Source organism: Amphiura filiformis, chromosome 12 (genome assembly GCF_039555335.1).
Source record: "Amphiura filiformis chromosome 12, Afil_fr2py, whole genome shotgun sequence".
In the NCBI taxonomy this organism is placed as follows: Eukaryota; Metazoa; Echinodermata; class Ophiuroidea; order Amphilepidida; family Amphiuridae; genus Amphiura; species Amphiura filiformis.
In genome coordinates, this window is record NC_092639.1 from 17,989,313 (window position 1) to 18,004,229 (window position 14,917).

The 14,917-nt window shown below is 36.8% G+C and overlaps 1 protein-coding gene across 1 annotated transcript in view; it reads left to right on the forward strand.

Annotated features, from left to right (window-relative positions):
- The window catches only part of LOC140165895 (tyrosine-protein phosphatase 10D-like), an 86,344-nt gene extending 75,363 nt beyond the window's left edge, over positions 1-10,981 (forward strand). The window contains exons 19-21 of the mRNA XM_072189240.1: positions 5,415-5,563; positions 6,428-6,563; positions 9,561-10,981. Coding sequence (XP_072045341.1) covers positions 5,415-5,563; positions 6,428-6,563; positions 9,561-9,680 — 405 coding nt within the window. The 3' untranslated portion in view covers positions 9,681-10,981. The remainder of the gene's footprint in view (positions 1-5,414; positions 5,564-6,427; positions 6,564-9,560) is intronic.
- The last annotated feature ends 3,936 nt before the right edge of the window (positions 10,982-14,917 follow it).

A 14,917-nucleotide genomic window follows, 5' to 3' on the forward strand; every position in this document is an offset into this window, starting at 1 on the left:
AATCCTGATAAACATGCCTGGCGGCTGAGAGTTGTAAGAGGTGCTAAATTAGGCCTTGATTTTACGTGTGATAATGCATATATTTAGATCATTGAGATTGAATGCTTGATATTTGCTTCATCACTTCGAATAATTTCCTTTACTAGGAGCAATGGGCTATTCCATGTAAAATCCACACTCCCCATGTGGAAGATTTTGGAAATATCTTCCACAGGGGGAGTATGATTTTCAAATGAAATGAACTCATGGGCAGCTCCATTTGAATTTCATACACCCTCTGAGAAAGATTCAACCTGAATCTTCCACAGAGGGAGGGTGAGTTACAAGATGGAGCTGCAGATGTGTTCATTTCATTTGAAAATCATACTCCCCCTGTGGAAGACATTTCCAAAATATTCCACAGGGGGAGTGTAGATTTTAAATGGAATAGCCCAATTCTTAGGTGCACTGGATGTCTTATGTCTCTTTTGATTTCACTGAGTTAAACCAGGGAAGTGATTAAGCAGAATGTATTAGTGTAATTGTAACATAATTAATTCTCTTCACGCGGGTGTTGACTGCAGACGACATGTTTCAAAAAATTTTTAAAAATTCAAAAATTTCAGAATTATAAATTTTCATGACCATATTTGGAATCAGCATGAAAAATGCATTAAAATGAGTACAAACAAGCCTAGTATTGGTTCAGTAGTTCTTAAGATAGCTCTTGATATTTTGAGAAAATGTTTCCAAACTTCAACTTTTTCCGTAGAAGCGCATGGCTAGCACGCAGAGCATTAAATCTACACACTTAAAACTACGGGGTCAAAAAATGACCCAAACGGGGTCATTTTTGACCCCAGCATAGTTATCAACTAAACACCATACCACTAACGGGGTCATTTTGACCCCATTGGTCGGGGTCATTGCAATGACTACGTATTTGGGTCAAATAGTAACCCCATTGGGGTCAAAATATTACCACATTTCTGGGTCAAATGAAATGACCCCTTCAAAAGGGTTGCCTTATTGGGTTACTTAATGACCTCATTTCGGGGTCAAATGAAATGACACATTTGAAAGGGTTGTTTTATAGGGTTACTCAATAACCACATTTAGGGGTTGTTTGGATTTTTTTAGTAGGCCTATGGTCATGCTGGTCCCACCAGGACATAAGTGTGTTTCTGCACAGAGAAAGCATTACATAAACAGCAAACTGCAAAATGCATCTGTGTATCACACTCACACACAGTCAGTCATCGCCTATGACAGTTCACGTATTATAAGCTTACATGATATAAGCTTATAACAACTGCAGCCAAGACACCAGCCACGACAGCATGAAATTGGAATGAATCTGCGTGCATAGACAAGGGTCTATGCATCCTTGCAGTCTCACTTTTCAACTAACTTTTCATATTCCATCATGCAGACAAGCACACACGACAATCCGCTGAGCTGCACAATCAGAACAAATATGGCGCTGATGTGACCACGTGAGCCGATGCACACCGTGTGTGCAAATAGTTCGAAATGCAAGTCATTATAAAGTTGACAAATTGGGTAACTTCGGTCAAAAATTAGTTTTATTTATTAATCAACAAACATTAATTGCAGCTCATGTTTAAACTCATTTATGAATTGAGATTTTCAAAGCGGAAGATTGAAACTGATATCAATGCGCCGACGGTATCGGCAAAATGACCACTAAGTTTTTGACCACGTTAAGTCGTGGCTAAAATGACCTCGTGAATGTGGTCAAATTAAAACAGTACAACCCCCTTGAAGGGTCAAAACAACCCCAAACGTGGTCAATTCAAAATGACCACGGAAAATATAACCCCGTAGTTTTTAGTGTGTAGAGAACCCATACTCTACCTCCATCTTGATACAAGTATGGGGCCAAACTCTGAGGTACTCATGTTTTGCTTGAAATTCATCCAAAACTAATCGGTGCTTGTGTGCGATAATAGTAGGCATGTCCACTAAAAATTGAAGTACTTTTAAATTGATTCAGACCTAACTTATTGGATGGGAATTGATGAAAGAAACATTTTGGCGTTTAAATAATCTTAATCGGACGTTTCATTCCAGAGATATGGCCTTTCGAAAGTGTCACGGTTTTATATAGGGCTGCTAGAACATGTTAAAAAGTTAAAGTCCAAAAAGGAATACTAACAGAAAGTGCAACTTTAAGGTACTTTTTCTTAATGTATTTATTAACTATCTGATCTGGAACATTATATTTGCTTATAACAACATGAAAATAAGATCATCCTGACAATTTTATCGATTTTGTTGACATACAACTAAAAATATAAGACCTCAAAACCCATGGTTTGTTTGGTGAAACCTCAAGCATGATCATAGATGGCCGCCATGGAAAATATCTCCATAGAGGAGATGAACAATAAGTGCATTATTTCAAATGAAAAGCGGTAGTCTTAAACATTGTTCAATCTTTTAAGGTCAGCACATTTTATCTTCAAAAATTATTATATTTCATCATGGCATAAGTTTGGTAACATTAATCACTACCAATTTTGAGAAATTTGCTCCAACTCAAAGGTTATCTTTACTACATTGAGCAATACTGTGTGTGCATGGAAGACATGATGGTCCCCGGTTTTTATACTCCCTATGAAATGGACATGGTAGTGAGAAGTGCACGGGAAGTGCATGATTTGAGATGGGCGCATGTAGGCTTAAACATTCTTAAATTTCTTAACATCCTACACATTTTGTCTTCATAAATAGTTAAATTTTATGAGTATGTAAGTTTGCTTGTCTGATTCACTCCAAATTCGGAGATAATTGCGTTTGAACACCTGATGCACGGAATGGTGTCACTTCAACCTGTTGTAGTTCTCATCTCATTAAATTTTTCATTAAAAAAGTTGATCTCTTCATGCAGGAAGGTCCTCTCTATTTACTGACCAAACAGGAAAAAGTTTGGTTAATGTTTTCTGGTGGAATCAGGAATTTCTTGAAACACCCTGATATAGGCCTACATTTGGATCAAAACAAGTATGTACGCCATTTAACAGGCCTGGGATTTCTTGTATCGATCAGTTTCTCCATAGACAATACGTGTGTGAGAGCACGCACACAGTAAATGAAAAATCGTTCTAGTGGAAACTGTATTGAGAGTGGGCATCCCTAATAATAGATGTGCTTCTTCACGCGATGCATTGACTGTATCGAAGGATTGGTGCAATTGTGTGATTATCATGCAGAACTGTTTCCGTTTGTTTCCGCGTATCATCGGTAAAGACCCGGATACCCCAATATTGTCTCCATGACCACGCTATTGCATGTGGGGTATAGGAAGTCCTGTTTCTCTTGTTTTAATTGTATGGTAAATAATATCAAAACCAGCATGTCATTTCCCCTTCCACAACAAAAACAATTTCTGTCAACTTTTGGGCTACAAGCCTACAAGTTGAGAACGCATTCAGTTTGCCCACATGCATAACATTTTGCCAGATGTTTAATTCCACTATGTAACATGTAATTTTAATAATTCCAAATCCCTCATTCTATGATACCTCTTTTCCCCTTGAAATCAGTAAAACATCACACCAGTACTTACTTTAAATTTGAGTACAAATTTGATGCCAGTGCATGCTGAATAGCACAAAAGTGCAGTTGTAGATTATTTTAACATTATAAAAAAGTAATCTAGACAAAATTGTACATATATATATATATATTTGTGACCATCCTCCACAACTGAGCCCAGATGTCGCCAGTGCCACTATTGAGATATGCTCCATTGAACTTAACAATAAACAATAGGAAACAAAGGATTTATTGACTGTTTTATTAATTTTTCACTACTTAAATGTCAAGTACTATAGACATGATATACATCATTTTAAAGCTAATTTCAAGCAGAATATTTTGGTTGAATATCTCAAAAATGATGATTGGCGACTTCAGGGCTCAGTTGTGCTGAAGGGTCACATTTGTATTGTAGCGAGTTATGCTAACAAGATATTACTAAAAAAAATCTTAAATAGTTCTCACTTGATTGTAATTTTGATAGCACCAGCCTAATCATATGTAAACCTTGCTATACCTGCACAAAACTAAAACATACTGATTATCAGATGGCTATGTGTACAGTGTCATAAATAAAGCAGGCCAGTAGCATAGCCAGTGGCAAGGGGGGCAGTTACCCCCATGATGGCATAGCCAGGGGGAAAAGGGGGTCAGCTACCCCATGAGAAGTCTTGCCCCCCTGTGGGATGCTGGCTGTCCGGATTCTTATGCCTTTATATTTTTTACTTTTAGTCCATTTTTACAATTTTCATCAAATTCCCCCTGAAAGTTGCCTTGCCCACACCCCCCTTGCAGCTTTAAGGGGGTACTACACCCCTGCCCAATATTATGCCTATTTTTGCATTTTTCTCAAACATTATAGCGCATTGGGGACAAGTAAGATATGTATATTATAGGGGCAAGGACTACAACTACTGCACTGGAAATTTTATTTCAGCACACACAATAGTTGTGGAGTTACAGTCAAAAATGAGGGAAAACCAATATTTGATCAATAAATCAATAACTACTTGCTTTGAGTTGCTGATTTTTCAGTGCAATAGTTGTAGTCATTGCCCTGATAATATACATATCTTACTTGTCACCAATGTGCTATAATTTTTGAGAAAAATGCAAAAATAGCCACAAAATTGGCCAGGGGTGTAGTACCCCCTTAATCCACCCATTCTGAAAACCTTCACTGAGGCAGGCCCTGAGATGAGGTCAAAAGCAGGTGAAAATCAGCATGGGCCAGACTTATCTTGCGGTCTCATAAAATAAATGAGTATCAAAGTCAGCAAGGCAAACTAAATGATAATTTCAACATCTATTCTTCCCTGTCAAGACCAGTATAACTGAGAATACCATATTACTTGAATTCATAAGAATTGATAATTTGATCCACCCGCTTTTTAAGAAGTTTCTATAAAGGAAAACCCCTGATAGACCCCTCAGTAAAAGTCAGTGCATAGTCATCCACTATGCTTGGCAAAAACAAGGAAGAGGGAAAAAATCAACACATTAATTTATGTATGTTGTTGAAGTGACATGCATAGCACAGATAATACCAGAGATAATAGCAGATTCATAGAATTGTAAACTTTCAATGCAATAATATGTTTGTAACCAGGCCCGTAGATAGGATTTTTTTTGGGGGGGTGCTGATTTTGAAAATGTGGACTTTTCCCTCCAAATTTGGACCTTTTTTGACCAAAAAAACGTAAAAAACCTGATTTTTTTTGCTCGCTACGTTCGCAAATCCTTTAATTTTGGGACTTTTTGTGTACTTTTGCAAATTTGGGGAGGTGCGGTCGCACCCCCGCACCCCCCCTGCGTACGGGCCTGTTTGTAACCAACACCTTTTCTATTACCCTGTCTTTTCTCAATTTCAGGCTGAGAATACCAAGAAAGTGCGTCATTTGAACTACGTGTCATGGCCAGACCATGGTGTGCCTGAGTCTAGCGATGTATTACTATCATTTATTAAATTTGTAAGACAACAAATACCAAGGAACGGAACACCAACTATTGTACATTGCAGGTGAGTGTGATATGTCGTCGTCCGCATCACATACGATCTTATTTCAAAAGGCTGCCTTGTGTGATTTTTTTACAAATTTTCATCTAATTGTGATAAGATACACTGTAAAATTAACTTGATACATTAGTTTTGAGGTAATATTACACTTACAATCCCATGTCCATTCATAAAAGAAAAGAACATGCTGAAATATAAAGTAACAATATGAAATAGCTCAAGGATGATACCAATCACTCAAGGCAGCCTTTTGAGATAACATTAAATGTCGGGTTATATAAAGGTCATGAAAACATTTTGTATGAAAATACAATAAAGCAACATTTTAAAAATGTCAAGATGTTATCGTAATTTTTTTTTTGCAAACATTTTATTGCCAAATATTTTGCAATAAGTTTGCGAGAAATGACTTTGAGTTTCATGAAACGCGTTTTCTGGCAACCTTTTTACAAATTATGTTTTTTGATTGCTGGGAAGTGAGTGTTATGTGATATTCTCACCTGCACCAGGTAGTTGAAATATCACATTTATATTTCCTATGTTAACATGGCTTTATTGTCTTTTTATAGTGCTGGTGTAGGAAGGACGGGTACATTCATATGTCTAGACAGGATATTACATCATATCATAGTAGACAACAATTTTCAAAAATTCAAAAAATTTCAGAATTGTACATATTCATGACCATATTTGGAATCAGCGTGAAAAATGCATTAAAATGAGTACAAACAAGCCTAGTATTGGTTCAGTGGTTCTTGAGATAGCTCTTGAAATTTTGAGAAAATATCTCCCAAGTTGGGACTTTTTATATTGAAGCCTATGGCTAGCATGCAGAGTATTAACATGGCTTTATTATCTTTTTTATAGTGCTGGTGTAGGAAGGACGGGTACATTCATATGTCTAGACAGGATATTACATCATATAGAAGACTTTGATTTTGTTGACATCATGGCATTTGTTTCCGAGATGAGGATGCATAGGAATTACATGGTTCAAACAGAGGTAGGTCAAATGTGTCGCAAAATGTGGACCAAAATGACGAAGGGTCTTTTTAACCCCCCTGAGCACTACCTGCCTCTGATTGGTCAATTACATGATATCTTCATTTTAATCACCAATCAGAATGGAGTTTTGCAAATAATTCACCCCAATTTTTTTGAAATTATTCTAACAATGTTGCTGATTGGTCCTTTTTGACCAATCGGCAGGTATTTCTCATGGGGTTAACTTTTCCATTTCTAACAGTAACATCATTAGATCTTTTGTTCTGGTTTAGCATTGCTATTGTATAATATATTGGTGTCTCTGTCTGTATTCGGTTGCATTCACAGAATTAGAGGAGACAGTGGGGGCGCAGAATCAACAAATTTTGCGCAAAATTGTCACAAAAAGCGAAAATGTTCGTAATTTTGGGTTTTTACTGGGGGGGCAACAGTTCTGACTGGGGGCATTTTCCCCATGCCCCCCCACATGGCGCCACCACTGGAAGGAGAACTCGGATTCCCTATACCGCCATAAGGGCTGTCAGCTAAGGGGAGAAAATTGGGGGTATTCGGGTCCTTGTCGATGGTGCACGTAGACGAACAAAAACAATTATGCATCTTATCTGAAGCATCTTGGTATCGCGTGTGGGTGGCATCAAGTGCATCTCTCAAATGTGCCCATCATCCATGTCACGCTTGCATGACAACGATTGCCTTGAGTGCATTCCGAGGGAAACCGCCCGCGTAAATACACATAAACGCTCCTCAACTGCGTGCATTGACTAAACGCACAACTGGCGTAAGTGCGCACCCAAGAACTGCGTATGATGACTTCGGATAACTTTGATATGAAAAGGTGTATTGTAATTTTTTTTGTGGAGGGTGTCTGCCTTTTGTCTCTTTCATAAAAAACCACGCTAATTTAAAGGCATTATGCTTGTCGATGGAATTCTACGGTATCCACAAGAGGAAGTTTCGCACTTTCTTGGACTAAAGTTTGTTCGACCTATATAAGGCGGAAAAAATAAGACTAATAACACTGTGTATCGATATAGAATTTATGCGAGCGTGAGTTGGGACTATATCGACGCGTGCAGTAACAAAAGCGGAATAATTTCCGCCTTATATAAACCGAACAAACTTTAGTCAATGGAACTTGCAATAGAAAATTGGAAAACAGAAACTGATAGTATTGTTATTTAATACAAAAAGTTAAAACTGCCATTTGACATTATCTTAAGGGGGTACTACACCCCTCGATAAATTTGTGTCTATTTTTGCATTTTTCTCAAGAACTAATAACACAGTGGTAACAAAAGTTATGTATATTATAGGGGCAAGGAATCCAATTACTACACTGGAATTTCAGTGACCTAAGACAAGCGGTTCGTTATTTATGATAAGAAATAAGGTACCGCTAGGATGTACCTCATTTCCGATCATATATACTGAACTGCTTGTCTTGAGTCACTGAAATTTCAGTGTAGTAATTAGATTACTTGCCCCAATAATATACATAACTTTTGTTACCAGTGCATTTTTATTTTTGAGAAAAATGCAAAAATAGTCACAAATTTACCACATGGGTGTAGTACCCCCTTAAAGCAATTTCAAGCATAGAATATCAGTATAGACTTTTGTTCCAGATTCTTTTTCATCAATCAATCATTAGTCCAATCAATCAATAATCAATCAAGCAATCAGCCAAAGCAAACATACAATCAATTCGCTATTACGCAATAAGGCGCGCCATAGCAGTTTGCGATGTAATCGTGATGTATCATGGGAAAAGGTCGACATCCAAGTCCGCTTAATCTGAATATTACCATGCTATTACATAGGAACCGTGACAATATTTTTTAGTTTGTCAAAATAAAGGTGTTACACGCGAATCGATACTCAATAATACTTAATAATGTGATTTGAAATGTGCACAATTAATTTTTCTCTATCGATTTGCGTGTAATACCGTTATATTGACAAACTAAAAAATATTGTCACGTGTTCCTATGTAATAGCATGGTAATATTCAGATTATGCGCGGACTTGATCGACCTTTTTCCCATGATACATCACGATTTTCCCATGATACATCACGATTACATCGCAAACCGCTGGCGGCGCCCTTATTGCGAATAGCGAGAATTAATTACTGTGTATACTCACAAAGTGTTTAAATTACCCAAACTGAGGTCCATTTCACTAAACTTGGTAAAGTTACGAATGCCCAATACTAAATGTAACTTTATGAAGGGTCCCTGTAGTAAATCCCTATCTCTTACGAAGGGTATCGTTTGTAAGTAAGTTTAGTGAAATGGAACTTACGACTCATAAGTTAGGGAGGACAGTTTTTATGGTCTACTTAGCTCAGCAATGCTTTGCTGTCTTCGATAATGGTTCATGTACGCTAGAGCGTTCGATAGGAACAAGCGAACAGTATACGAGTTTGCTGATATCTATCGGAGCGTTCAGCAGAGCAGCAGGATTATAAACAGAATCGATGGTAAAACCAAAATCAATTTCCTTTGTGTTCACTAAGTACATAACGACCCACTCATCAACTACTCAAGTGGTCATTAAATAAGCATGTCCTGGGTCGTGTCTGGGGTCAATAGAAAGTAAATAATGTGTGTAAGTTTATGTTTACATAAAGTGGTGTAATTAAGTTTCAAAGGGTTGTTAATTCAAGCATGGTCGTAAAACTGATTCGATCGATATTTTGGTCAATGCGTTGTATCGGAGCAGAGTTGTCAATTGAGCGGAGCCTAAAAGAGTTTGCTACAGGCTTTTTGGGTTTGGGCTTTGATAAAAGCCAGGTACCTCTCCGATACAATGCGCTATCGAAGACAGCAAAGCATTGCTGAGCTCAGTAGACCATAAAAACTGTCCTCCCTTATGAACGATTTCGAGACTTACAAAGCTTCATAAAGTTTAGTGAAATGGACCCCAGGCAAATGAAATCAAATCAAATAATTTCCAATCAATCATATTTTATTTCATTCTTTTCTTTCCATAGCAACAATATGTATTTATCCACCGTTGTGTGCTGGACATATTAGAAGAGAAAGGTATAGCACCGAAACAAACACCAAGCTCCATCAATGGTGATGCAGCAGAACACAGCTGTAAAGTATGACCACAACAACAGTGAAGTGCAGTATTGGTGCTAATTATACAGTCCAACCTCTCTTACCCGGTCATGATGGGACCGTGCATTGGCTGGATTTAGTGAAAAGTCCGGATAAGTGAATTTTGCTTTAAAGGGGCCCTGAGAGATTTCTTGGGAAAATCAAATCAGAAAATGTCACTTTATTTTGATACATTGAATACTCAGAGAGTCTACCAAGCAGTAATTTAGCGGACAAAATCTATAGAATTGACAATAAGAGACATTATTGTGAGCGCTGTGTTTAAGCTTTTCTCCTATAGAACTGTGCAAGGGAAATAATGTCTGGATCGAGACATTAATTACAAAATCGTACAATTTTACATGAAAGATGCTGATAAGCTTAACTAGTTCAGATACTGTTTAGTGTGTGGACAAACATAGCTTACATGATTAAAACTGGACTGATTGAGGGCGCAATTTTTGTGAAATTTCACAAAGCCCCTTTAAGTGCTAACATGGAGATGAAACGGCAAAAAAATACTCAAAATGTAATCAAATGTGACCCATCACATCGAAACAGACCACTTCGCGGCTAGCTTCATTGGCAGATAACAATGAAAGAAGATGGAAAAATATAAAGAAAATAAAAAGAATTCTGTTTTCACTGTATCTGATTCCAACAAGTAAGGTGTCATTTTCAAGCTAAAAAGTAGCAGTTTATCCTAGTGTTTAAATCTCCATTTTCATTTCTGCCGCGAGGTGGTCTGTTTCGATGTGATGGGTCACAAATGTAAGTTGAATAATGCCGAGAGATGCTACATTGTATGCGAGTGCTGTATGCCATGTCATATTTTGTCCCTCTGAATGCTTTAGTGCATGAAATTAAGGTCTGAAAGTTAAGTAGCACCGGCTTCTGTGCTGTACTCTGATACCTGTATGATGATTTTCCAACTGTAGGCCTCGCTACGCTCGGTACTCGCTCTGCTCGCTATTCGAGAGGTGTCACGGTTTGTGGAACGGGGCTAGTTCTAGCCTGAACGCATTAAAAACATTGTTTCTATGAATATCACATGTCTGGATAATCGAGAGATCCATCTGTATAACAGAGGCCCAGATAAGGGTAGGTTGGACTGTACTGTAATTTGTAGAATTTAAGCAACATGCCTTATTGTCAACAGCCTCAAAATCAAGGAAAAGTGCAAGCTAAACATTGAGAAGAATTTGTGCTAATTCTACCGTAATTTGTAGAATATAAGCAACATGCTGAATTATTGGTGACAGCCCCAAAATCAAAGAATAGCATAGGCTAATGATAGGCAGTGGCAGCACCAGGGCATTGGGGCAAAGTGAATTTCAGGGGGGGATCAATAAAAGTTTGCGCAAAATTGCCGCAAAAAGTGGAAATTTACGTTATTTGTGGGGTTTGCCTCAAAAGTGGGGGAAAATGGGGGGGGGGGGCAAGAAAGATATTTGGGGGGGAAATACCACTCTTGCCAACAACACCCCCCTGTAGCGCCGCCACTTATGATAGGACATATTAGTGCTAATTCTACCGTAATATGTAGAGTATAAGCAACATGACCTATTGGTGGCAGCCCCAAAATCGAGGAAACAACAGGCTTACAATAAGGGTTCAACATTTTACAACAGTGAAACTGTCGAAACCTTATAATAGCCCCAAATTGCCAAACAAGATTTTTGTATGTTGACGCTGTTGCCGGGCGCTGTTGCTTTTTATTCTAGAATTCAGGGTAGGTAATATATGTAAATAGGATGATATAGTCTGGATATATTTTGAGGATTTGAATAAAAATATGAATTAAATTTGTTATCAATGAAATATGTAGTGAGATACTATGATAAAATTCAAGCATTGGATCACTTACATGATCCAATGAATGGAGACCAAAGGAGAGAATTTGAACAATTTATTTTGCTCAAGATCATGGTTACTCCCACTTCATGGATCAAAAATTAATTGATCAACAATTGTTTTAAGGGCTTGGATAGTGATGATTTTACATATTTCACTTATTTTTAATGGGACCTGAGAGCACATCAGACATATTGAATTGCATTTTGAATACAAGGAATGTCCTGATGATATCAAATAATTTTGATTTTTTGAAATTCGCAATATCATACACATTTTATGGCAAATGATTAAAAATTGATATTGTTGAAATTTAACACTCTGTGAAGTAAATTGTATAAATCAAATGATATGTACTTAAGGATGCACACAGGATCACTGAAGTGTTACATGGCCAAAATTGAGTTTTCATCACTAATGTCATCTTCAAACTGTATTTTATCTTGTCATTAATAGATTTTAAAGAAATCTTAACATTTGAACCATAAGAAAAGCTATTTTAAATACCCTTTTTCATTAAAAATTCGTCAAAATGCAAAAGCAAAAAAATAATTGTTTTCCCGCAATAGATCGCGTTCTCGTAACACGTACTGTGGCGTACAGCTAGCAAAGACACGCACACATGGTAAACTGGATGGGCGAGGTGATTGCTGATTGAGGCGCTGGAGTCGCCAATCGCGATGTTATCGTATTGATCCCTTCCAAGGTAGGTAAAGCTTGCACCATTGCATTGCGAAACTGCGGGCCGACAGACCACCACCGTCCCCGTCCCAGAATCAGTAGGCCTACTCGATAAATTTCGCTAAAAAGTGCTGGTATAGTGGTATAAATAATTGGTCTTTTTTATATGAACATAATAGTGAATTTTTTGTTTGTTTTTGTTTTGTTTTTCAAGTTTCATTCTGAACTTGAAAAGATGAAATTTATCTGTAATACCGAAATGATCGATCACGAACATGAGGCTCAAGTAGTTACCCGTAAGAAGCCCTGTAATGATGGCGCAATCTGGTAGATACGATAGAAAAGCGTAGGCCCTAAATATTTTGCTAGTAGGATAGACTTAGCCCGTATAGTACATCATTAGGCTTATTATTTTATGTTTAAAGATTTGTTTTATTTTATTCATTCATTCATTCATTCATTCATTCATTCATTCATTTCATGACCATTTAACGCAATGTCAAAAACGTTGACATTTCAATACATCATATCGACCATCTAGGCATAGGCCTAAAACTCTATGTCAAAAATTTCTATATTTGAAATCGGCATAGCGAGCACGCGTTTATGAAAGCATTTTCATGAATGTTTTAATGTTAAATATAATAATTTCAAACGAGAAATATAATCGAAAACGCAAATTCGTGCTTTTTTCATAACCCATTTTAACTACATTTCCAATAGTAGGCCTATTAGGTCTACCATATGCCATGATTGCGATAAAAGCTTTTGGTTTTACAACACTTTTTGCGAATGTTTTGGCCGAATGCCTTTTTATTTGCAATGTTTGTCTGGCTTTCAACTTTCACGTTTATAATGTTTTCTGCATACTTTAAAAGGTAAACTGCTTTAAAGCATTTTCGTGAATGTTTAAATTGCAGTGTTTTAAAACGCTCTTTATAGCATGATGCCTATATCCTACGGTAGGCCTACTGCATAAACCCCAATCTAATTTAAAGCCATAAAGTGTTCCGTTTTCTACTTTTGAAATTCGGTTTTGTTAGGCTATGTCAATTTCCGTGTTTTTCAGTTTTCTTGTGACCTCTCCGTGTTTTGCCCGTTTAACATTATATATAGGCCTACTTTTTGTCCGTTTTACAAGACGTTTATTCAAGACACATTACAACTTTTACCCCACTTTTTACAGGTTTATTTGATTGAAAACAAGAACAGACACACTTTTTTTTATTTTTGTTGTTGTATTTTATTCACTTTTTATGCGGTACAAAATATTTTACAACTTTATTGTGGCTTTAGGCCTATAATAGGCCTATGACTTTTGTAACGTGTTTGATATTCCGTAAAAAGTTAAAAATAAAATATGATAACAACAAACAATTACAATAACAAAAACGGAATATTGAGTAATGACACATCAGAATCTTTTAAAATTTTACTTGGGATTCCTGTGGTGTAGGCCTAGCTATAACGGGTGTTAAAATGCCTATCTTTGGCGCGGACGGGCCGCTGTGGTGCCTCTCAAGCACCAACTAAAAAGAAAAAGCAACGAGAAGTAACAACATCATGTTTGCGGTTCACAAAAGGACAATGAACATAAAAATGCAATATTTGTCAACACCAAAAAAAGAAAAAAAGAAGAAAATCACCAAAAACGATCAATTAAAAGCATTTTTAAAGCAAAATTATGAAAATTAGGACAAAACAGAAATCGCAATTATCATGGTTATGTCTCAATTTATTCTTCATTTCATAAAACTTCCTGATTATCTGCAAAATAATTGCTTGTCAGTTATTCTATGCTACTTTTAATGTTCTGATGTCCGCAAATTTTAATACAGAGCATGATCTTTTTTTTATATGTAACAGGACAAAATTGTGCTTAAATAATCATGGTTTCGTTCGCGGCAACACGACCATGCACTGTGCAATTTATTCGCGTAACCTGTCTGTCTGTCCGCGCGCCCTGTCGCTCCTCAAACGCTAACGCGACGCCGCGGCCATGCCGGACGCTCTGCTGCACCATGGAAACAAGACTGCAGTAAATAAAATGGCTGCTCCATGTGGATAAACATCTGCCGAATGTGCACGGATAATTTTGTCATATTGTATATTTTACCTTCTAAATCACCAAAAAATGCCAATCTGCTGCAGTTGGGACGCCCTTCTCATTTTCTTACTTGACCAAACGTCACAAGTCACCGGATTATATATTTATGGAATAATCTTCAAAAATGGACCTAAAATCCGCTGTATTTTTCTAAATCGCGATTTTCGGCAAGTTCACTTTTGACCACTTTCAACCATTTTTGGACTGCCATAGCGTCTAAATGAAGCATCACTGAGGTAAGTTTTTAAGTCGAAAGTTTAGATATGGCCAAAATCTAGATAGTGTTTTTTCATTTTTTTAAATTAGGGCCTAGAACTTTTTTTTATCACCCATGATTCAAAAATTTGAACACGGATCACACGTTTTTTACTGATTATTTGCCTATATTTTAAAAACTAAGCAAAATTTGAAAAAATAAAAAACACTTTCTAGATTTATTTGTCTAAATTAATAAAATTCATGTTTTACAGTTTTTGATTTTCAAATAATTTTTTATGGCGGACCAAAAATGTTTGGTCAAAAAGCCGCTTTTTTGAGATTTTCTCGAAAATTGTACTTTTGACCCAAAACTGACATTTTAAATGGATGTATGAGCTCATTTCC